Source organism: Microtus oregoni, unplaced genomic scaffold (assembly GCF_018167655.1).
Source record: "Microtus oregoni isolate MIOR12 unplaced genomic scaffold, Mior012 000029F_ref0000214, whole genome shotgun sequence".
Taxonomy (NCBI): Eukaryota; Metazoa; Chordata; class Mammalia; order Rodentia; family Cricetidae; genus Microtus; species Microtus oregoni.
Genome location: NW_024543088.1, coordinates 8,521,387 through 8,545,250, shown reverse-complemented (window position 1 = coordinate 8,545,250; position 23,864 = coordinate 8,521,387). Strand labels below are relative to the sequence as shown.

Sequence of the window (23,864 nt, the reverse complement as noted above, 5' to 3'; positions counted from 1 at the left end):
CAGTGATTTAAATAATAGTTTCTGTGTGATTATTTTGGGAGTCTGGGAAGCTGGGAAAACAAACAAGTGGCTTCCTACTACGTGTGTCAAGTTGACTTAACTAGCTAGCACACAGGGTGAGTCTCCTTGTTGGGTGTGATGGGTGAGAAATCACTCTACCAGGCTCAATTTTTTTCTGAGTTGTGTTTGGATGAATAATTTCTAGTCCTAAACAGCACAGAGGAGCCTTATAGGAAAAATAATTTGGGGCTATGGAAAAGACTCTGAAAGGTTGCTGGGAAAGGGACCCAAGTTAAAATTTCTAGTACCCATGTATTCACTGGGCTGGTGGCAAATGTCTACAACCTTAGAAATGAGAGGAAGGGTATGTGTTAGAAAACGGTGGTTCCCAGGGCCTGGCTTCCTAGCCAGTCTAGCTGAAGTAGCAAGCTCTGGGTTCAGTAATAGATCCTGTCTTGAAAAATAAGGTGGAAATAACAGAAGGCAACACCCAGTGTCGACTTCTGCATACACTGCACACACACGCACACACGCGCACACGCGCGCGCACACACACACACACACACACACAACTAGAAAAGATAGCCTTGCACTGGTAAAGATGTAGATGTGATTTATCTGTATGTTTAAACGAGTTTTGGAATGAGAATGGGCATGAAAGATCTCTGCAAATTAGAAGAAATGGAATGCCAATGGATCTATTTGAGTTTCTAAAAGAACAAATATTCACCCCGAATATTTGTTCCACTCATTCCACTCAAAAGAGGTCAGAGCAGAATTCTCCATGAACTTTTAACAGTTGTCACTGAAAAGGCCATCTCAGTTCTCCAAGTTCAGGCAGTGCAAGGGAGGACTTTTCTCCTGGCTGCCTCGCTGACACCTCCTCCTTTCCTAGCACATAAATACCGCAGACTGGCCTCAAGGATCTCAGCTGGGCACAGCAGGGAAGCGCTGCAAGACTCTCTGCTGGGAAGGAAACTTGGAGCCAGAACTGCTGAAGGAGAGCTGAGATGGAGCTGATCCCCAACTTTTCCACAGAAACCTGGGTGCTGCTGGCTACCAGCCTGGTGCTCATCTACATGTGAGTAGCTGCCCAAGCTTCTCCCTATCTGTAACTGGAGTTGGGGTGATATCCAGGCCCCCCTTTCCCTTTCTTGGAACACCCGAAGAGAACATGGAGGAGAAGTTGAAATCAACACTTGGGTAGTACATTTGCTACTGACATTATTGCTGATCCTTTGAGCTCCCGGCTTTATGGTTCCCTCCCACACTCAGAGGGTTTTGACAAGACTTGCTCCTGGGAAGATGTAGCTGACTCTCGGTCTGCACCTAGACTAATCAACATCAAATCAGAGAACTCATTAACAATTGGCCACCGGGGGCTGGAGAGATGGCTCAGAGGTTAAGAGCATTGCCTGTTCTTCCAAAGGTCCTGAGTTCAATTCCCAGCAACCACATGGTGGCTCACAACCATCTGTAATGAGGTCTGGTGCCCTCTTCCGGCCTGCAGGCATACACACAGACAGAATATTGTATACATAATAAATAAATAAATGAATAAATAACAATTGGCCACCATAACCCTTCTGAGTTTTAGGAGTGGCAAGATCACGGAAGGTGCTTAAACTTTTTCTCACTATCCTTGCCTCCTGGCTTTTCTTAGCATGGAGGGAGGTGTGTAGGGTTGAGGGTTGTCCCCTGTGCATATGTATGCCTATTGTTTTTTCTCATCCCCCAACGTACTTTTCGCAAATTCCTATTATGCATCCTACCGGAACCCTCACCTGAAACACCCTTCCCTCTGGATAACTCGTTCATTTTGCCTTGCAGTATCCAGAACCATTTCCCACTCAGTGCCCGTTTTTACAGCAGAGGACAGGTAGCACGGGTCCCGAGGGAGGGTCTCAGTTGACCACGCTGAAATGTTCCTGGCATTTTCTTTTACTTTACAGATATGGGACCTATTCTCATGGGGTTTTTAAGAAGCTTGGCATTCCTGGACCCAAACCTCTTCCTTTTCTGGGCACTGTTTTGGGCTACCGAAATGTGAGTACTGTTTGAGCTCTTACTCTTCTTCTTATGGATGCGACTTCGTGTGTATCCGCTTATGGGTCACTTCCATAGATGCAAACGCCAGTCCTCGGGATGAAGTGTAGGGGTGTTAGACCACCGAAAACTTTGTGTCCTTCCAGGAGTGTGCTTGGGCTTCCCATTAGGACTTGTTGACATCCCTTTAAAGGTTGCTTTTGTTAGGAAACAGTGGCTGCAGACACGTTAAAGCCCAGCGTTCAGGACTTCGCACACAGGTTGTAAGGAACTCTGGGGTTTTCCTCAGTGGAGCCTCCAGGAAGGCAAACGTTCCTAAGCCAGCACTCATGGGAGACCATGCCTGGTCACGGTAGCGCCACACCAGCCTGTGTGCACTAGACTAGACTTCACACCTGACTCTGGAGCAGCATTTCTTTTCTTCCTGCTGGCCAGCTCTGCAGTATCCGGGCATCAGGTTGTCTGTGAATTGACTACAGGGAACTCCCCCTTACCAGAAACCTCCCAGGGACTGCTAAGTCCCCTGCAGTTACTTCAATGGCTCCATGCAGCTTTAGTACCCAGGCCATTTTTGAGAGTTTGATAGAATAACGGTGTTCTGTGTTGCTTCTTTTCCTCCAAGGCAGCACGCTGAGGGCCAGTGTGAGCAGGATGCGGCTGGGCTGTGACTGAGACAAGGTGGTGCTTGTTTCTTGCCCTCAGATATACACAGGGCAAATGAATTTTTGCTTTTCTAAGTGGAGGCAAAGTCCTTCATAGAAAGGATGGTTTTATCAAATCTCTAGAGCTCTTGAAAAATGCACCATAAATGCCACACGGGTCATTAACGTTGCCTGATTCATTGTGACTTGCTTGGTCAGTAGAGGCTGGCACCTGACTAGCAGATAACGAACTCAGGCACTGAAGGCCATCAGCAGAGCCTCAAGCAGGCTGCTCTCTGCTAGAATTTCCTTCCCCAAAGACTGCAGTTGCCTGTCAGAGTCCAAGTTTCAGAGTTAGATGCCTACTGCAGACCTGAGGTCTAGATGAGACCACCATTGCCTCGTGGCTGCCTAGGAAATCCTTGAAAGGGGAACAGTTTTCATAATCTTCCCAGCACATTTCCCTTCCTGAACCTTCTTTTGCATTAAGTCACAGCTTTAACACCAGGAAGAACATTTCCTTTTCTTACCTTTGCATCAAAAACTCAGATTTAGGGCTGGAGAGATGGCTCAGAGGTTAAGAGCACTGGCTGCTCTTCCAGAGGTCCTGAGTTCAATTCCTAGCAACCACATGGTGGCTCACAACCATCTGTACTGAGATCTGGCTTGCGGGCATACATTGAGGCAGAATGTTGTATACATAATAAATAAATAAATCTTTAAAAAAAAAAACAAACTCAGAGCTAGTGTTCCCTTTGCTCTGTTCTGCTGTAGAAAGGGAGCCTCTCATTGATTCCCGCATTCCGTCACGATTTTCCCATCGTATCCACTCACCCCCTCACTTTCTCTGTCTTTCCTTTTTATCGCTTAATTTTTTTGATTTCCCTTGTTGTTTTCTCAATTTTCCTTAGTTCTCTGAGAATTGCATGCAATACATTCTGATCAGATTCACTCCCTACCCGAGGATCCCCTTGGACCACCCCTCCTTCCCTGCCCATCCAGTCTGTATACGCTTTTTGAAAGCCATGAAGTCCAATTTGTGCTGCCTATATACTAGAAGTTGTGTGGTCATGCACAGGATCACGGTTGGTCTATCAAGAGCCACACCCTTAAGAAAAACTAACTAGTCCCCTCCCAGCAGTGGTCAATTGCCAACCGCTCCCCAGGTGGGGGTGGGATTTCATGCCCTTCTCTCCTTTCCATGCTAGCAGTTTGTCTGGTTTGTTCTCAGGTCCTGTGCATGCTTTCACAAGCACTGTGAGTTCCTATGTGCAACTGCCTTGTTGTGCCCGTGGAAACACTTTGTTGCAATGTTTTCTGTCTCTGGCTCATGCAGCCTTTCTGCCCTTCTTTTACAATGATCCCTGTGCCTAGGGAAGGGGAACTGTTATACAGATGAGATGGCCCATTCCGTGCAGTTTCTGCAGTTTCTTATTCTCTGCACCTTGACCAGTTGTGACTCTTTTTGTTCCCGCTCCTCTAGATGTTGAGATGAGGTCTCAACATGCAACCCATCCTGGCCTCAACTTGTCCATCTTCTTGCTTTTTCCTGAGGGTTAGGATTACAGGTGTGTGCCACCAAGTGTGGCTTCACTCTGTCACTTTCATACTAATAAAACAAGTGGGATAACCCTGAACGAGGAGACAGAACAGTCTATACCCTGGGAGGCTTATACACATTCCCTTACTTTGGATACTAATAAAACAAGTGAGGTAACACTGAACTGGGAGACAGAAGAGTCTAGACCTTGGGGGTTTTATACATATGCCCTTTGGAATCTTGAGGAACAGCTCAGAGTGGTCTAGGATTTCAAAGACAACTTACACACACACACACACCTCAGATGACAAGCTGCTTGGTATCCATAAGTAAGGACAGTTCTTTAAACAGATCCAACACTGAGAAAATCCAAAAAAAAACAGCCTTAAACTCTCCATTCCAGATACCACTTCTAGCCTCCCCTATTCCCTTCAGGTGTCTCTAATAAGAACTTGCCTCTAATCACCAGTGAGGGACAGGAAGCCTGACTTCACAGAAATTGAGTCATTTGCACCCCAGTTAGAGAAAGATCCATTGTATACAGGCTAATAATGGATTTAACTTTATTTCTCTCCCCAGGGTTTGTGGAAATTTGATATAGACTGCTATAAAAAGTATGGGAAAATATGGCGGTGAGTAGTCTGGAAACTTCCATTGGGTAGGCTTGTAGAATGAAGCACTCACTGCATGAGGACAAAGTCTTTGGAGGTTGTCCTGCCAGGATCTAATCCGTCACAGTTGTTAATTCGAACAGCATGAATTCCATTAGGGCTGTTGCCTACTAGGACATCCTCCAGGACATCCTCCAGACTGACGAACCAAGGGCTCCAAGACTCTTTGCACCTAGTGCTCAGAACCTTCTGATATGGGCTCAGAAATGCAAGATCATATCTATACCAATTCACTTTTAGTTAAACCCAGAACTTCTCTATATTAACTTAAAAGTAATGTATGCTTTTGAGAGACAGACTGGGAGATGTAAGTAAGCAAATTAGGAACTCATTTATATCCACTTTAAAAACATCTTTATCATAAAAAAAATTAAATTTACTGGAAGTGTATATGGGTATTTTCTGTCTATTTAATTCTGATGCCTTTGAAGAAGAGATCTCTGGGGGTCACACACTTGATAGACAAGGGCTCTACCACTGAGCCACACCTCCAACCCAGATGCTGACAAATTTAGACACCAAAGGATGGTATTGGCAATAACCATGTACATTTGCCTAGCCTTAACCTATGTTCCAGAGTTCACTCTTAACTAGGACTCTTTGAAGGGCCATTTCATCCTAAGTTTCTCTTCCCTGCTTTAGCCACGCTACCCTTCATTTCACGTGACTCCAGTGGCTTCTATGGTTAGAACTTGAAGTTGGGGCACATGTTGCTGTGCTATATATATAACTGGGGGTGTGGCCAGTGCAGCCTCAGGGGTGGAGTCTAGAGTCCCAGGTGTGTATCCAGGTGCAGAATCTGGCTTCTGAGGTTGAGTCCACTTATTTTCCCACCTCAGGTTTTATGATGGCCGACAGCCTGTGTTGGCTATCACGGATCCAGAAATCATCAAAACAGTGCTGGTGAAAGAATGCTACTCCATCTTCACAAACCGTCGGGTAGGTGTCCTTTTTAGAAAATAATGACTTACTTTCATTCAATTTTATTTTATTTATTTATTTTTCTTAAAACTTTCGTCATAATCATTCCATTTTAATCTGGAAAGAATTACATAATCACGAGAAAGAGCCATCACCGTGCTCAGAAAAAGTCTTGGTTTTTGTAAATGGTAATGTCTTGTATGAGTGTAAATATAATATATTCCAGCCAGTATATAAGATAAGGTCAGTATTGCTATCACATTCTGAGTGGCATCCCTTCATTTGAGTGTGTGTATGAGTAGTGTGGACTGTCCCTTCACCGTGGAACTTCCTCTTGTAAACGTGTGGTAGTCACCGTCAGAATCTTGTCTTTTCTTCTTGGCAATGTCTGATGCATTTTTATGGATGCTTTCAGGGTCACGTTTGAGAATATTTTGCTTAGCTTTCTTATTTTTTAATGGTAACTAATAGTTTCATATTTTACATTTACATCTATGGTCTATTTGCAATTTTTTTGATATGAGATACACAGGTCAGGTAAAGATTCCTATTATACCATGCATGTCCAACTGTTCCAATACTATTTTGGGAGAGGCTGTTCCTGCCAAAGCTTATAAGTTCTATTACTTGTGTGGGATTCTTTCTCATCTATTTTCTTCAATCAATTGACCACAGTGTTTTCCCCTCTTTGGGGACCATTCCCTCTTAAAGAGTGACATTGTGTGGATTAATTCCTTCTTTTTTTTTTTTGGTTTTTCGAGACAGGGTTTCTCTGTGGTTTTGGAGCCTGTCCTGGAACTAGCTCTTGTAGACCAGGCTGGTCTCGAACTCACAGAGATACTCCTGCCTCTGCCTCCCGAGTGCTGGGATTAAAGGCGTGCGCCACCACCACCCGGCCCTCCTTTTTTTTTAAAAAAAAAAAAGAATTGTGTGGTTGTTTCTCAGACCTTTGCTTTTCTATCTTAATTATGAATATTTTTGTCTCAATTTAAAAGCTAAGTGTGATTTTTGATAAAAATTTAAATAAATATAGGGGAAATATTTTTTTCTGGTTTTTTGAGACAGGGTTTCTCTGTAGCTTTGGAGCCTGCCCTAGAACTAGCTCTTGTAGACCAGGCTGTCCTTGAACTCACAAAGATCTGCCTGCCTCTGCCTCCCAAGTGCTGGGATTAAAGATGTGTGCCACCATCACCCAGCAAGGGGAAATATGTTTACTGTGCTCTGTCTTCTAATCCATGGCTACCATGGGCCTCTCTGATTTTTAGTTTACCTTTGCTTGCCACATTGACAATTTCAGGTTAAAGACTCAGAACATATTTTGTTACATTTATGCTTTAAGTATTTAATTTCTAGTTATTGCTATAACATCACTTTCTCAATGTTTCTCTGCTTATCATCGCGATGATGTGCAAATGCGTTGACTTCTGAGTTGTCATTGCAGCCTACAACTTTCCCAAACTCACTTCTTCCTTCCGTACATCTGTTCTGTGCGCTGCTTGGTGTGCTCCCCATGGGCAATGGTGGTGCCTGAAAATCAGGACATTTCCACTCATGGCTTTGCAAGCTGTGTGTCTTCCATCGGCTTTTCTTACATTATTGCACTAGCTGGCATTTTGAGGATAGTACTGAGTTACAGTGGTAAGAGGAGACTTCTGGATTGTTCCTGGCTGGAGGGTCAAGCATGCAGGCTTTCACATCAAGCGTGAAGCTGGCTGAGGCTTTTGTATACATTTCTTCATGGAGTAGAAGTTTGGTTCATTCCTTTCCTTCTGAGCTTCTAGCATAAAGGGGTTTAAAAAGAGTTCATTTTGGCACAAACTATAGAGTTTTGGAAGAGAAGAAAATTCATAGCTAGGAAATAGAATTATCTTTCTTGTTTCCTTGTGCCCCTATATATAAAATTGAAAGGATATTCTTGTGGGGCTGGAAGGACGTCTCAGCAGTCAATCAAACCCATGTTGGCTGGTTCACAAGTGTCTAGAACTCCGGTCTCCTGCCACCTGAGGCTTTCTTCTGGCCTCAGTGAGCACTATACACACATAGTACACCAATATATATGTAGGCAGAACACCCATATGCATAAAAATAAAAATAATTTTTAGCCGGGCGGTGGTGTCTCACACCTTTAATTCCAGCACTCAGGAAGCAGAGGCAGTCAGATCTATGTGAGTTCGAGGCCAACCTGGTCTACAAGAGCTAGTTCCAGGACAGGCCCTTAAGCTACAGAGAAACCTTGTCTCAAAAAAAGAAAACAAAATAATAATAATAACAATAATTTTTAAAAAGCAAAAAAGATAAAAAGATTTCCATGTTATAGTTCTTTAAAATAACAGATAATTCCTTAATCTTTTTTATTATTGATAAGGGTTTTTTTTTTTTTGCTTTTGTATTTGTTTGGTTTTTTGGTTTGGTTGGTTGGCTTTTGTTTTTCAAGACAGGGCTTCTCTGTGTAACAGTCCTGGAACTCCCTATGTAGACCAGGCTGGTCTCGAACTTAGTGAGATCTGCTTGTCTCCCTCTCAAATCCTGGGATTAAAGTGCAGGACCACCGCAGGCTTATTGTTTTATAATTGTGTGTCTGTGGGGGCATATGCACATGGAAGAACTGTTGAAGTCCAGCTTCAGCTATGTTAAGGTCCCAAAGACAAGGTGTGGAGTCAGCGGGGAACTGAATGTACTTCTGAGGGCTCAGCTGCTTTCTCTCTCTCCCAAACAGAGATCTTCTTTATCTATATAGCATAGTGACTACATAAAACATTTGGCAAACATCAGAGTCCTGGATCTCTTTTTCATTTCCCCATTAAACATCCCCAGTGGAAAAGCAAAGTACAAAACAGACTGTTGAACCTGAGGCAGCATCCTTGGGCAGCAGCTGTCAAATCTGGAAGTTACAAATTTTGGGGGGGTCTGTAAAGCATAGGATCTTGTATTTTACAATCTGTGTCTAGCTTGGATGTTCATGCAGGTACAATATGTTAGACAGTCTGAAATTATTTGTACGTTAACAAAGTTACATGTAGAATCATTTGACGTTTTCTAGAATGCAAGCTTTACAAAATATCTCACAGTAAGCCTTTAACTGACTGATCATAGCGTTTTTGTTGTTCTTTAGTTTTATAGTAGGGATCTCTTGTTTTCAATGTGTTCCCAGGAAGGAAGGTTCTGGGACCTCATTTTTTCTTATTCCCTCTATATAAGCTCCAGTGTAGGGCAGTGGATATACTTGTGACAGCGTGCATACAGAGCTGAGCAAGCAGTTTCTCAGAATCTATGCTACTGGTACCAAGGTCCTTGGGGCGCAAGAAAGACTTCCTTCTCTGGCTCTCAGGCCAAGACCCTCTACCTTTGAAGTTTTCTCTTGGGAAGATGCATAGATTTCCCTAGGGGCTGCATAAGCAGAAAAGTCCCTTTATGTAAACAATTGCTTCTAAAATGGAAGCAGAAGCCAGTACCTTGGCGAACACAATGCTCTCTGCCTCAGGACCCAAGCAGCCCCATGTGCAACAGCCTGCACCAAAGAACAGTTTTCCCCTGTGCAAAAAGGGTTTCCACTTAAGAAGAGACTTTGAAATAAAGACATGAAGCCATGCCCTGTAGATAGATGACATCCATATTTATGTAGGCTGTGAGGTGTCTTCAATGAAGATGTATTGAGAATAAACAAGGGTCTGCCACTTAAGAAGATCAGTAGATACTTATTAGGCAAGTGATATTTGTTTGATATATTTTCTGTGGCTATGAACATATACATAATTTCAGCAAGGTAAGCTGTCTTTCAATTTGAACTCCAGACTTTTGGTCCAGCGGGTACTATGAAAAAGGCCATCACCATATCTGAAGATGAAGAATGGAAGAGACTTCGAACACTGCTATCTCCAACTTTCACCAGTGGAAAACTCAAGGAGGTGATGATGGAGAGGGAATTTCCTTAGATAATGAATCTGGGAACAGGTAGGAAATAAGCCCATAGTCCCTTTCCAAGGGTCAGTCCTCTGTGATGGGCTTTTGACTTCATGCCGAGAGGACCCATTATAAAATTCACTGTAATCCAGGTGTGGTGGCACACACCTTTAATCCCAGCGTTTGGGAGGCAGTGGTAGGAGGATCTCTGTGAGGCCAGCCTGGTCTACAGAGCGAGTTTCAGGACAGGCCCCAAAGCTACACAGAGAAACCCTGTCTCAAAAAGAAAAAAAAAAAGAAGAAGAAGAAGAAAAGAAAAAGAAAAAAGAACAAACAAACAACAAATAAATAAACACATAAATAAATAAAAATTGCTGTAACATCCCGTTCATTGCTTTGTGACTGGGGATGACTTGTCTTTCTGGGACCTGAGTTTCTACATTTAGCTACACATGCTGTGCTTTGTGCTTAGATGTTCCCCATCATTGGACAGTATGGAGATACATTGGTGAAAAACTTGAGACGAGAAGAAGAGAAAGGGAAGCCCATCACCATGAAAGAGTAAGTGGTGGTCCAGTTGATGGGACTGTAAGTACATTAATGTCCCCTCAACTCCAGGAAAAGGACATCCGCAAACCAACCACAGGTAAACATCCCATGTGTGAGTGTTATAGAAACCTCGGTTCTGACTGTGTGGCTCCCTGCCTGGGTAGCTCAGAAGGAAGAGCTGCCTCAGATGCAGATGTTGATTCTCATCTTTCTCTCTCTACTCAGCATCCTTGGAGCTTATAGCATGGATGTGATCACTGGGACATCATTTGGAGTGAACATCGATTCCCTCAACAACCCACAAGATCCCTTTGTGCAGAAAACCAAGAAGATCTTAACAAATTTAGATTTCCTTAACCCACTTTTTCTCACTATATGTAAGTAGCCACTTCCTCTCTTTTATTTTCCTCCCTCACATACTTCCATCAAAATAGCATCATTCATCCTTACTGAGATACAATTTATATTGAAAAATAATGTACCTGGGCTGGAGAGATGGCTCAGTAGTTAAGAGCATTGCCTGCTCTTCCAAAGGTCCTGAGTTCAATTCCTGGCAACCACATGGTGGCTCACAACCATCTGTAATGAGATCTGGTGCCCTCTTCTGGCCTACATACAGACAGAATATTGTATACGTAATAAATAAATATTAAAAAAATAATGTACCCATTTACAATGTGTAATTCAATTTTTGCAATGTGTATTCATTGCCATTGTCAAACCAGGGAAGATTTTATCCAAGAAAACCTGCAGCTTTTCATTCCTCCCTGCAATTAAAACACCAGTTTACTGCTCCTGTAGATCTGCCTATTCCTGGTATGCCACAAAAATACATTATAAATGTCATAGAATGCACAGAATTTAGTGACTAGCTTCTGTCATTTAACATAATATATTCAACAGAACCATTTGTTGCTACTCCCATGTTCTGTAGACAAACCAAATTCCGTACCATATGACGGTCATTCCAGTTATTTTCAGATTCAGGGTATTGCAAATAAACTCTTATGGACATTGGCATCTGAGATTATGATTGAACATTTTTTCATGTTTTCTTGGTAGGCACTTGGGGTGAAATTTGCAAATGACATAGGAATTCTGTGTTTGACTTATTGAGCAACTGAGAAGTTTTTTCTTTGATAGATGGATTTTATGTTCTGGTTAGGAGATCATGAGGCCCCCCATTCGACACTTTGGGTTGTTGTTGTTTCATGATGGTCATCCCAGCTCCCTAGTGGACATTCAATAGTATAACACCAGGAGAGCTGGGTTGTACTTTCTTTAAGTTGTAATCACACTCTCCCATTTGGGAGACATTTTTGTCCTTAGATAAACATTTGTTCAACCTTTGCTCCTGTATAGCTGAATGGTTTGCGTGCTTGTAAGTGAGGTGTAAGACTGGCGTGTGTATCATGAATAACAGTCATTTTCCAGATATGTAATTGACATATTTTCTCTATTTTTAGATGTCTTTTAATGTTCTTAATAGGATCCTTTGAAGTACACATTTAAAATTTTTATGATGTAGAATTTTATGATGTGCTGTGATTTAATCTCTAAATCACAAGGTCAGAGCTGAAGTTATGAACATTTAACCCCTCCCTCCAGTTTCATCTTAATTGGGCAGCATATTCCTGAAACTTTTTTTCCCCTGGATACAAGTTCCTGGTTGTCCTGGCCTTTGTCTCACAGATCCACCTGCCTCTACCTCCAGACTGCTGGGATTAAAGGCATGTGCTCACCATGCCAATCTTAGACCTTTTTATCTTTGGCCCACTTTTAGTTAAATTGTATGCACTGTTATCAAATGTATTCCTTTCTTGCAAAGAGGTACAAAGAATGTAAAGGCTGGAAGGTGAAGAGGAATGTCATCTTCTGGACACAAAGAGCTATCACACGCTCAAACTCAAAGCAGTTCCACAAGATCAAGCCAACCAATACTCCTTCCCTAGATGCTCTCTAGTTCCCACCCCTTTCTGAGAACTTTTGGCAGTTGATAGCTGCCAGGGAAGAGAGAATCATTCTTCTTTGTTGGTGTGGCCACTGGTCAGTTTCCCATGCTTCAGTGGATGGCCCCACGCCCATGCACATGAGAGCAACACTTAAGAGTTTTATTAAATAACAACAACCCAAAGTTGTGAAAGGGATGTCTGAGGGGGATCCTGGAGAAGCTGCAGAGAGACTATAGAAAGTGGGGTGAATATGTTGGTTCACTGAATGTAACAAATATTTCTTCCTACATTAAGTATTTTTTAAATTTTGTTTTATTTTTAATTATGTGTGCATATATGTATGTAGACACGTGAGTGCCGTGCCTCTAGAGTCCAGTAGAGGGAGGTGGGCTTGCAGCTATGAGCCATTCAGAGTCAAGTACTGGGAACTGACTTGGGTCTTGTGTAAGCAGCAAATGCTCTCCACCATCTGAGTATTTCTCCAGCCTGTATCTTGAGTGGTTTACGTTTTGATGTATTATAAACACAACTATTGTTAACATCACTTAGGCACCTTCCTTTGAGTTGAATAAAAATACAAGTGGATCCCGGAGCTTAGCAGAAGTTGCATTTGATTTCTAATAAGTGAATAAGAATTCAGTGCAGATTTTCGTTACGCTTTCTCTTTTTTCTCTGTAGTTATGTTTCCATTCCTTACTCCAGTTTACGAGATGCTAAGTATCTCTATTTTTCCAAACCGGCTAATGGACTTTTTCTACGAATTTATAAAAAAGATGAAGCAAAATCACCTTGATTCAAATCAGAAGGTAAAATGTGGTTACTGTCAGAATGCTCATGGTTTGATCATGTGTCAGGCTGTGAACATGTCATCTCTAAATGTCCATCATTGACTTTTCTCTCTCCAGACCCGAGTGGATTTTCTTCACCTGATGATGAACACTCAGAACTCCAAAGGCAAAGAGTCCCAGAAAGGTAACCCATGATGGTTCATGGCGCATGAATCAAAAAGCCCAGAGGAAAGAGGGTGTCAGGACATATGCATGGGGGGAGCGGTCAAGGATGGAAGCATTTCTGCCAAATTTCAGAAAGATGCAAACATGGATGGTATCTATGGAGTCCACAGGATCTTTCTAGAAGTAAACTGGTTACATGTCCAAGAGCCTGTAGGGCAGCCACAGAGAAGCATTTTGTGCCCAGAAGTCCTCAGTGGTGCAGGGTCATCTATCAGAGCAGAGTTTGATTCTCAGTCCCTTCCAACCCCACTGATTCTGGATCTCTGCTGGGAATTTGCATCTGGGAGTGAGTGGTGGAATTGTGTTCAACAGCTTCATCTGCTCTGTGTAAATAGTGTCTGAGAAATCATGTACCCTGCTCTTCTTCATCCTTCAGGCCCCCGGTTTATAACATAGTCCATGCTAGCTTTGTGACAAAAACTATTATTGTGGTGATTTTTAGTTTGTATTTTGAACCAGGCGGTGATCGCACACATCTTTAATCTCAGCACTCGGGAGGCATAAACAGGTGGATCTCTGTGAGTTTGAGGCCAGCCTGGTCTACAGAGCGAGTTCCAGGACAGGCTCCAAAGCTACAGAGAAACCATTCCAAAAGCCTCCCCTCAAAAAATTGTATTTTCATAAATAAAGCTTGCCCGAAGATCAGAGAGTAAAACAGCCCCACAAGTCATCTTACAGACCAGGCAGTGGTGACACACACCTTTAATCTTAGTAGCCACACTAGTTTGCCATAGGAACCTGGCAGTAGTGGTGCATGCCTTTAATCCCAGCCCTAGAGAGGATTATAACACAGGAAGAGACAGCTTTCAGACACAGTCCCATTCTGAGATTCCTGGAGGCAGGATCGCCATTTCAGACTGAGGTAGCGGTAAGAGCAAGTGGCTGGCTGTTTTGCTTTTCTGACCTTCAGGTTGAATGCCAGTATCTTTCTCTGGGTTTTTATTAACTGTGCTACATATTATTACTATTATAGCTACAGAATGACTTTTAAATTCTCATATTTGTCCCACATTTCTAGATATTATCCAGCATAAGAAGAGTTTTCAAGCCTTACTTATTTGCTTTTTTAAATATATCAATCAGAAATATAGCCATTCATTTTTAGCGGTGTGATCTTTTGCATCCCCTGTTACTTTCTTCTTGTGATTAGTTACTTTGCAATTCAAGTTGTCATGCATCATAGTCTTTTGGCCTCAGGAGGCCTTGCATTATCTGTTCTTTAATTTCGAGTGCGAGGAGAGACTTTAATTTTAAAGTGTTTTCTGGTCGAAGCAGAGCTTGGGGGAAGGATACAGGAAGATTCCCTGTATACCTCTGCATACACTCCTCCACCGCAGTGAAGCATCTGCAGGACGAACACTCTACCATTTCCCGCCTGGTTTTGTTTTTTCCATGAAGGAAAAATGATCTCACATTTACTAATAGTAAGGTGTTTGTCCTGGTCACTCATGCTGTCACTGTGACAAATGCCTGACAAAAAACCCTTTGGGACAGGATTATTCTGACCCACCATGGTGGTGAAGAGCTGGTGACAGCAGCGGGAGGCCGCTGGTCACATTGCATTAGTAGTCAGGAAGAGGAGAGCTGAATGCTGGTGCTTACCTCATACTCTTCTCTTTATTCAGTTGGGGACCCCAGGCCATGGGATGTCCCACCCACATTTAAGATGGGTCTGCTGACATCAGTGAAGATAATCCCACATGGTAATGTTCAGTCTCATCTCCTAGGTGATCCTAGATCCTGCCAAGTTGTCAGTCAGTATTAACCACTACCTTTCTTTATAAGTGTGTGTGAGGACAGGCTGTGGTGGGCAGAGCTACACATTTGTGGTGGCGAGTCTGCTCTAACAGGACAGACAGGCCACAGGTGGGCACCAGAGTGGAGTTCAGTCCCAGTGACTCTCGACCTCCTTTCTCTGTTCTTCCCTAGACAGCTGGGAGCACCATTTGAATTTCTTCTCAACTGTGATGTTCTGCTTTGATCTTCCTTATCCACCATGTTCTTTTCCTTTTAGCCCTGTCTGATATGGAGATCACAGCCCAATCAGTTGTTTTCATTTTTGCTGGCTATGAAGCCACAAGCACATCCATTTCCTTCATTATGTATACACTGGCCACACACCCTGATGTGCAGAAGAAACTTCAGGATGAGATTGACAGAGTTCTGCCCAATCAGGTGAGGGGATGGTACCCAGAGAGGGAGGGCAGAGGTAAAGGATTAGAAGAACATGTCTCATCACTTGCAATAAGAATTTTTACAGAGAGTCATACAATGGTTCTTCCATCCTTTTTAGCAAGCGTCTAAAAAAGAAACAAAGAAGGGACATAGGAGATGAATGCAACCCATAGAAATACTCAATCTTTAATACAGTGCTGGCTCTGATGTATCTTTATCTATTATGACAATAATATCAAGTAAGAGACACCCAGAAAACCTGTGTGACACTTGAGAATAAGCACCAGTCCTTAAGGTATCTGGACAGTTATCTCTACTGATGTCCTTGGGTGCTGCCCCCACTATCTACGGTGGTAGGGTGGCCTTCACTGGTCTCTGCAGGCTGGCCTGACACTCCTCTCGATGGCTCTGCTGTCCAGTGCAATAGCATGGCATTTATTGTGTGGGTGTGTGCATCAACTAGGGGATTCTTTTCTCTCCTGCAGTTTTCACAGTGTATCAGAGGACTTGCTGTCTGAAGCCCTGACTACAGTTAGTATCAATTTCATAAGTTCCTTGAGTGTCAGTGCCCTCTGCTGGCCATAGCTTGCATTACAGTCCGTGTGCAGGACAGGTTCTCTCAGGGAGTCTCTAGGTCAAACCCTCTGGGGTGGCTAATGTCTCAGCTTCAGCTGAATGGGAATGCAGCTAGACGTGCTCAAGAGAAGTGCTTGCATTTGTGCTTTCCACACCTCCTAAGTGCTGGTCGCCTGCTGGAGGGACGCAGCTGTGGGTGTGTCAAGGACAGTACTAGGGCTTTATTATAGGGGCTCTAGAACAGAGAGGGACCCAGCTATTGAGTTTGGGCTCAGGGCTGTCACACTCTACAGTTATTCTCAGTATAGGAGACCTGTTCAGGACAATCGATGGGGTACACCTTTCTCTGAGCACTTTATTTCCTCAGCCTCCTGCCACATGTACTTTTAAGCTCCTAAACATCTAACCCTCGCACTTTACAGTCTCTTAGGTAGTCTCTTGCCCTAGGGTTGTGGCACATTAAGTTCAGCCTCCTTGTCTTGTGATTGGTCCCTATCCTCTGCCTCCCTGAGCAGTTCAGTTTCTAACGAAAGGTTCTCTATAAAGATGTCAACTATCGCCGGGCAGTGGTGGCGCACGCCTTTAACCCCAGCTCTAGCCAGGAAATCTGCCTTCTTCTGGACTCCTTGGGCACCTGCAGTGATACGTACATAGATGCGTGCATGCATGTGCACGTACACACACCCACACACACTTCAAAACTAAACATAAAACTTAAAAATAGAGGCAGAGGCAGGCGGATCTCTGTGAGTTTGAGACCAGCCTGGTCTACAAGAGCTAGTTCCCCGACAGGCTCCAAAAACCACAGAGAAACCCTGTCTCGAAAAACCAAAAAAGATGTCAACTAGCTTCTACTTTCTCAGTCATTCCCAGTGACGACACTGGGAACTCCTCCCCACGGCTGCAGAAGTCAACCCCCACGATGTCACCTCACTCCTCACTGGTTCTGAAGTCTGTGGAGGCTGTGGGAGTGTCCTGGACGTAGGACTCCCAGCCCCTTTCACCTAGCCTCTTGGTTTTTTTGGAGGGCCTTTGCCTTCCTCCTCCCCTGGAACTGGGGAACAGGGAAGCCAGTGCCATCTTCAGCTTGGTTTCTTTTCTATGAATCATCCATTTTTTCCACCATGCTTTTTTGATGTCCTACTGCCTCCTTTGTGTCTCTGAAGCTCCTCCTCTCTCCTTGATATAGACTGTGTTTGGTCTGTTTACTTGTTCTGACTCTTCACACACAGAGGCAGTTTCTAATGTGCCATGTTCCCAGGAGTTTCTACTTCATTCAAACTCACCCCTCTCACTACTCCCAAAGGAGGTAGTTAGCAGAAACTGCCGAGTCTGAGAAGCTGGGGACACAGTTCAATCACACAATGCTATTTATGAAGACCCGAGCTTGATTTCCAGAACCCATGTGGGGAAAAAGTTGTAAGTGGAGCACTGAGGAGGCAGACAGTGTGAGCCTGTCTGCTCTTGGAGCCAGCCAACCCAGACTACTTGATGAGTTTCAGACTACTGAAAATCTGTTTCAAAATATGCATAGAAAGTAAACTCCATGAGAAAAGACACCCAAGGTTGTTTTCTAGTTCCCACAGACAGGCCAACGCACAGCAACTGTGCACATGTCCTGAACATGCACACACATGCATATGCAAAACTGGAATAATCGAAAAAGCCTGATGGGAACCGAGTGGGGAGTTTGTTCTTTGCAATGATGTTATTCCCTTGGTGTATACGGACAGTATATGGTGATGAGACAGTGACCTCAGTGGACTCTGTCTGACTGTAACAGTCATAATACATTGGTCATATATGATCACATGATAAAGAAATCAAGAGCACAGCAATGCTGAGGACGAGGGGATCTGGACAAGGGAGTGTCCCAAATGGCCCCTATATTAAAAATTATACTTCACAAGCCGGGCGGTGGTGGCGCATGCCTTTAATCCCAGCACTCGGGAGGCAGAGGCAGGCGGATCTCTGTGAGTTCAAGGCCAGCCTGGTCTACAAGAGCTAGTTCCAGGACAGGAACCAAAAAGCTATGGAGAAAAATCCTGTCTCGAAAAATAAAAAAAAAAAAATTATACTTCACATCCTAATGGGCCATAATCAGGACAAAGGTCATCATAGGTGCAGAATGATTTATTAAGGCTAAGCTAATTGAGGTTAGCCCTTGGAGTTTCTGATGTGTAAGAGCACCACACACTGGGTTGAAGAGTGAGTCCAAACCTCATCTGCAAACATGTTTCCTCTTCCCAGGCACCTGTCACCTATGATGCCCTGATGGACATGGAGTACCTGGATATGGTAGTGAATGAAACTCTCAGATTGTACCCGGCTGCTAGCAGGCTAGACAGGATCTCTAAGAAGGATGTGGAAATCAATGGAGTGTTCATTCCCAAAGGGACTGTAGTTATGGTACCAACCTTTCCTCTTCATCGGGATCCTGAGTACTGGCCAGAGCCTGAGGAGTTCCGCCCAGAAAGGTACAGAGACCTCGGGAAGGGGTCCCCACTAGGAACCAGGCGAACTAAACTATTAACATGTTGTTTACTGGAAATGGCATATATGTGATTTCGTATCCCTTTGTATCTTTCTGTCTTTTGGGAATCAGACCTTTTAACATTATAAAGTGAGCTTGGCATGGTGGACACGCCTTTAATCCCAGAGTTTAGGAGTCAGAGGCAGGCAGATCTCTGTGAGTTCATGGCCAGCCTGGTCTACAGAGTTCCGTGACAGTCAGGAAAGCGCGTCTCAAAAAACAAAAACAAGCAAAACAAAACAAAACAAAAAAAGCCTTACGGTGGTGACACATGCCTTTAATTCCAGCACTTAGGAGGCAGAAGCAGGCAGATCTCTATGAGTTTGAGGTCAGCCTGGTCTACAGAGTGTGTTCCAGGACAGCCAAGATTGTTTCACAGAAAAACCGTCTAAGAAAAAAAAAAAAGAAAATGGGCTGGAGAGATGGCTCAGTGGTTAAGAGCACTGCCTGCTCTTCCAAAGGTCCTGAGTTCAATTCCCAGCGACCACATGGTGGTTTACAACCACCTGTAATGAGGTCTGGTGCCCTCTTCTGGCCTTCAATCATACACACAGACAGAATATTGTATACATAATAAATAAATAAATATTAAAAGAAAAAAGAAAATTACAAAGTGACCGGGCAGTGGTGGCGCACGCCTTTAATCTCAGCACTCGGGAGGCAGAGACAAGTGGATCTCTGTGAGTTGGAGGCCAGCCTCTTCTACAAGAGCTAGTTGCAGGCTAGGCTCCAAAGGTTCAGAGAAACCCTGTCTTGAAAAATAAAACAAAACAAAACGACAACAAAAAATGAAAATTACAAAGTGATAATTATTGATGTTGTAAAAACAGACCAGAAAAAAAATTATTCATGGCCATTGAGAGTCCCAATATGCTAACATTAATTCCATTAATAGTGAAATGTGTCCTCAAGAATTTATTTGTAGGCATGTAAAGGGTTTGCAAAAGCTAGTATATTTTAGTTGTATTTTGAATCACTAATCACCTAAACACTAACCTGTTGTAGAACATTACTTTTAACTATGTAAAGACGTCTTATATTTGTGTTGCAGAATATTACTTTAACTATGTAAAGGTGTGTTGCATTTGTTTATGCTACGTTTGTTTAATGATGTAAAGAAGTGTTGCCTAAGGCCCCTGATTAGTCTAATAAAAAAGCTGAATGGCCAATAGCTAGGCAGTAGAGGGATAGGTGGTGCTGGCCTGCAGAGAGAATAAGTAGGAGGAATGTAGGTTGGGGGAGGGAAGGAGAGAAGAGAGGAGAGGGAGACAACAGTCATGGAAGAAGCAGGAAAAGTAGGACATAGAGAATGAAAGAAAGGTGAAAAGTCCCAAGGCAAAACATAGATGAAGAGAAATAGGTTCTATTAAGTTATAAGAGCCAGTGGGGCAAGCATAGGCCGAGCATTCCAAACTAATAATAAGTCTGTGTCATGATTTGGAATCTGGTTGGCAACCCAAGGAAAGCCTGCTCCACTAACCTATGTACCACATCTTGTCAGACAGACAGACAGATAGATAGATTGATCGATCTTATTTGGTGACTAGGCAGTAGTTGGTGTTAAGTGATATCTAAACTAACACATGTAGGATTCTTGGTTTTTTTTTTTGGGGGGGGGTGATGTATGCTGTGTGCTGGTCCCTAAATTTACCATTAGCTTTAAGAACTTCCCATTATCTGTCTAATTAGAAATTGCCTTCTTGAAGGTTGAGGCAGTAGCATACTTTTTGCTCTAATTCTGACTTGACTTTCAGAATGGGAACATATACCCATCCCAGACAGAGTTTTGGTATTTAAAGATACACTTCCTCTCTAAAAGCATTCAACTCAGTTCAGTTCAACACCAAAGGCTCCTCTATTTTTATGTGTATGGGTGTTTTCCTGCACATGTACCTGGTATCTGAGAAGGCTACAGGAGGGTGTCAGATGTGCTGGGAATCTAATCTAGGCCCTCTGGAGAAGCCCCTGACTCACAATTTTATACTGAGACATCCACAGCAAGGGTTCAGCTCCAACTGAGGGCTGTGAGGACTCAAAACACAGAGCTCTTGGGGTCTTTATGTTCGATAGCCTCGTTTTCATCCCTACTGTGTCTCCAGGTTCAGCAAGGAGAACAAGGGCAGCATTGATCCTTACGTATACACGCCCTTTGGGAATGGACCCAGGAACTGCCTTGGCATGAGGTTTGCCCTCATCAGCATGAAACTGGCTGTCATCAGTGTCCTGCAGAACTTTACCCTCCTGCCTTCTGAAGAAACTCAGGTGAGGCAGATGCCTTGTACAGAATGAAGGATTTGAGTAACAAGTGACCTATGAGCTTTAAGGTCCTTCCATTCTGGAGCTGTAAGTCTGTCTGGCTAAAGCACAGAGAAACCATTTAGAGTTCATGCAGATCAGAATGACTTAAGTATAGTGTCTTTGAAATCATGTCCAATTTTTTTAAAGATTTATTCATTATGTATATAATGTTCTGCCTGAATATGTTCTTGCAGGCCAGAAGAGGGCACCAGATCTCATTACGGGTGCTTGTGAGCCATCATGCAGTCTCTGGGAATTGAACTAAGGACCCCTGGAAGAGTAGTCAGTGCTCTTAACACAAAGTCATCTCTCCAGTCCCTGAAACCATATCCAGTTTTAAATTGTGTGGCTAAATGGAAACGGGGAAACCATTGCACACACTCATAGCACGGAATGATAACCTTGCTGTGGTTTGTGAATGGTGGGCTTCTAGAGCTAAGTTCCCAGGAGTCAGGGGCTTCCCAGCATTGGCTGTGCTTTTAATTTTGTAACTTTAAAAACTCACCGTGCCTAGTTGTCTCAGATACACGGAAATAATTTACCCAGAGCATACATTTAAGAGATCCACACTGTGCACAGTGTGCAGTGCACACTGATTTCAAGCACTATTATATTATATAAAGAACTTCTATGGGTCTGGAGAGATGGCTCAGTGGTTAAGAGCACTGGCTGCTCTTCCAGAGGTCCTGAGTTCAATTCCCAGCAACCACATGGTGGCTACAACTATCTGTAATGAGGTCTGGTGCCCTCTTCTGGCCTGCAGGCATACACGTAGACAGAATATTGCATGCATAATAAATTTTTAAAAAATATTTTAAAAAATTTAAAAAACAAAAAAAATTGTAAGAAAAATTTATAGCCTGATGGTGGTGGTGCACGTCTTTAATCCCAGCACTTGGGAGGCAAAAGCACGCAGATCTCTGTGAGTTCGAGGCCTACCTGGTCTATAAGAGCTAGTTCCAGGATAGACTCCAAAGCTACAGAGAAACCCTGTCTTGAAAAACCACCCCTCCAAAATGAAAAAAACAAACAAACAATACATTTAGACAAGTTGAAATGTTGCCTCCTCCCCAAACTTAACACAATTGTCTTTTGTTCCAAATAAAGCAATGACTGATAAGGTCATTTCTAAGCTCATGTATGCAGCTCCTCCCTTCAGTTGTCTTTTCTTTCTGGGCCATTAGAAGAGAGGTAGTTATCACCTCATTTGGTCCCAAGGACAGCTGGGTAGCTAGCCTGTGTGTACAGTGGTTCAGAAAGATGGACAGAAAAAGACTTTAACCTAGATAGCAGGCAGGTCTCAATCTTTAGTCACCCATAAGCTGACATTCTTCAAATTCCTTGATTCCCTGGCTTCCATACCCTCTACCAAGACCAGATTACTCTGTTGGTGGCTTCCCTTCTCCCACTTAGATGGAAGAGACTTAGGCAAAAGGATTAGTGAAAACATTGACTAATGCAGTTCACTATTTATATTACCTAGGGGCTAAGAGGAGAGATGTTAGGAAACAAGGCTCAATGCTCCCTGAAGTTCTTGCCCACCCTTAAACTAAACAGGCACAACCAGCCTGAGAAATTGAGTCGGGCCCATAGAGGTAAAATGTCTGACATCTGTTCAGGATTGGCTTCTAAGTGTCCACAAACATAAGATTAACTTCATACTGCCAGTCTTACACACACTTAAAATGTCATCTAAAGTTTTAAAACTCAGCCTTTTCACTTAAATTCGCATCAATGAAGAACACAAGTCAACATGTTCCTCCCCTGCGGGTTCTCTACACAATAATTACTCCAAAAATAAATAAATAATTACTCCAAAATGGCTTTATTGCAGGAACAGATAGACTAGCATCACTACCCAATGCTAACGAAGATGTATATATAAAGAATTCATGACATATAAAGACAAAGGTGCTTTGCATATATAAAATACTACTGTCCTGAATGTGTTCTGCTTTGCTCTGTGATTCCTAGCTCATTCACTGCTTCTCAATGTGCTTCTTCAACCACCACAGATACCCCTGAAATTAAGCAAGAAAACACTTTTCCAACCAGAAAAACCTATCATCCTGAAAGTTGTGTCAAGATAAAATCACAAATGGAGCAAGAATTTCCCTCAAGAGTTCTGCTGTTCTTCAAGGGGGCTGTGCCACCCAACATCAGAAAAATCTAATTTGCCTGTGAATGAATCAGCTTAATTTCCTTGATGATTAGGTGTTCATTGAGCAAGCTCAGTGTTTGTGCTGAGTATCATATATTGTGTGATTTAAAGGAATGAAAGATATGGAGATTTTTCTTCGATTCTAAGGGGACCATCCCCTTTGAGCTCTAGTTTGCTACCTGCATTCTGAGTGTAATAAGCATTTCTCTATAATCTTATCAATCACTTTTAATGAAATGGGAAGTACTGTGGTGATTCTTGAAATAAATCTGTTTCAAATGTTGTTCATAATATTTTATATTACAAATAGAAATCATCTTTCCAAAATATGTGATGTCTTCCTATGCATCAATGGGGGCACTAAAACAGAGTTGATAAAACTGAGAAACAGCATTTCCGATCATGGTCACTCTGCTTGGATCCGGTTTGGTCTCCATTTGGCTTACCAGAGCTTCATGATAGTCACTTTCATCTAGCACAATGCTTAGAAATTTTATTTACAGCTTATTAATTTTCAAGATTTTTAAATATAACTAAAATGGGGGGCTAGAGAGGTGGCTCAGTGGTTAAGAGCACTGACTGTTCTTCCAGGGGACCTCGGATCAAGTCCCAGCACCCACGTGGCAGCTCCCAACTGCCTGTAACTCCAGTTCCATGGGATCTGATGCCCTCACACAGACATACATGTAGACAAAACATCAAAGCATATAAAATTTTAAAAAAAAAAGTGACAATGGGGTGAAGTTTTTCTCACACCTGATGTTTATGCAGGGCAGAGATCATTTTTCCTTTTGGAATCCATCTTGAGCTCCTCCCTGTCCTACAACAGTGGACATAAAATAGAAGTGGCCGACCGGTCAATGGACTGGGCGACAAAAACTCGTGTTC

The 23,864-nt window shown here is 43.0% G+C and overlaps 2 protein-coding genes across 3 annotated transcripts in view; one reads left to right on the top strand and one right to left on the bottom strand.

The window, feature by feature from the left end:
• Positions 1-23,864, bottom strand: part of Rnf6 (ring finger protein 6) — a 53,254-nt gene that overhangs the window by 11,142 nt on the left and 18,248 nt on the right. The window contains exon 6 of one of the 2 annotated variants that reach the window (XM_041677973.1): positions 15,369-15,533. The exons of the other annotated variant lie outside the window; for it this stretch is intronic. Coding sequence (XP_041533907.1) covers positions 15,498-15,533 — 36 coding nt within the window. The 3' untranslated portion in view covers positions 15,369-15,497. Of the gene's footprint in view, positions 1-15,368; positions 15,534-23,864 lie in introns of those variants that run through there. 2 annotated transcript variants of the gene reach the window in all.
• Positions 1,011-23,329, top strand: LOC121464879 (cytochrome P450 3A25-like). Its single transcript, XM_041677975.1, has 13 exons — positions 1,011-1,081; positions 1,953-2,046; positions 4,807-4,859; positions 5,738-5,837; positions 9,611-9,724; positions 10,192-10,280; positions 10,494-10,645; positions 12,899-13,026; positions 13,126-13,192; positions 15,248-15,408; positions 18,235-18,461; positions 20,617-20,779; positions 22,831-23,329. Exons 1-13 carry the CDS (start codon positions 1,011-1,013, stop codon positions 22,903-22,905), a joined length of 1,494 nt encoding a protein of 497 aa, XP_041533909.1. The 3' UTR covers positions 22,906-23,329.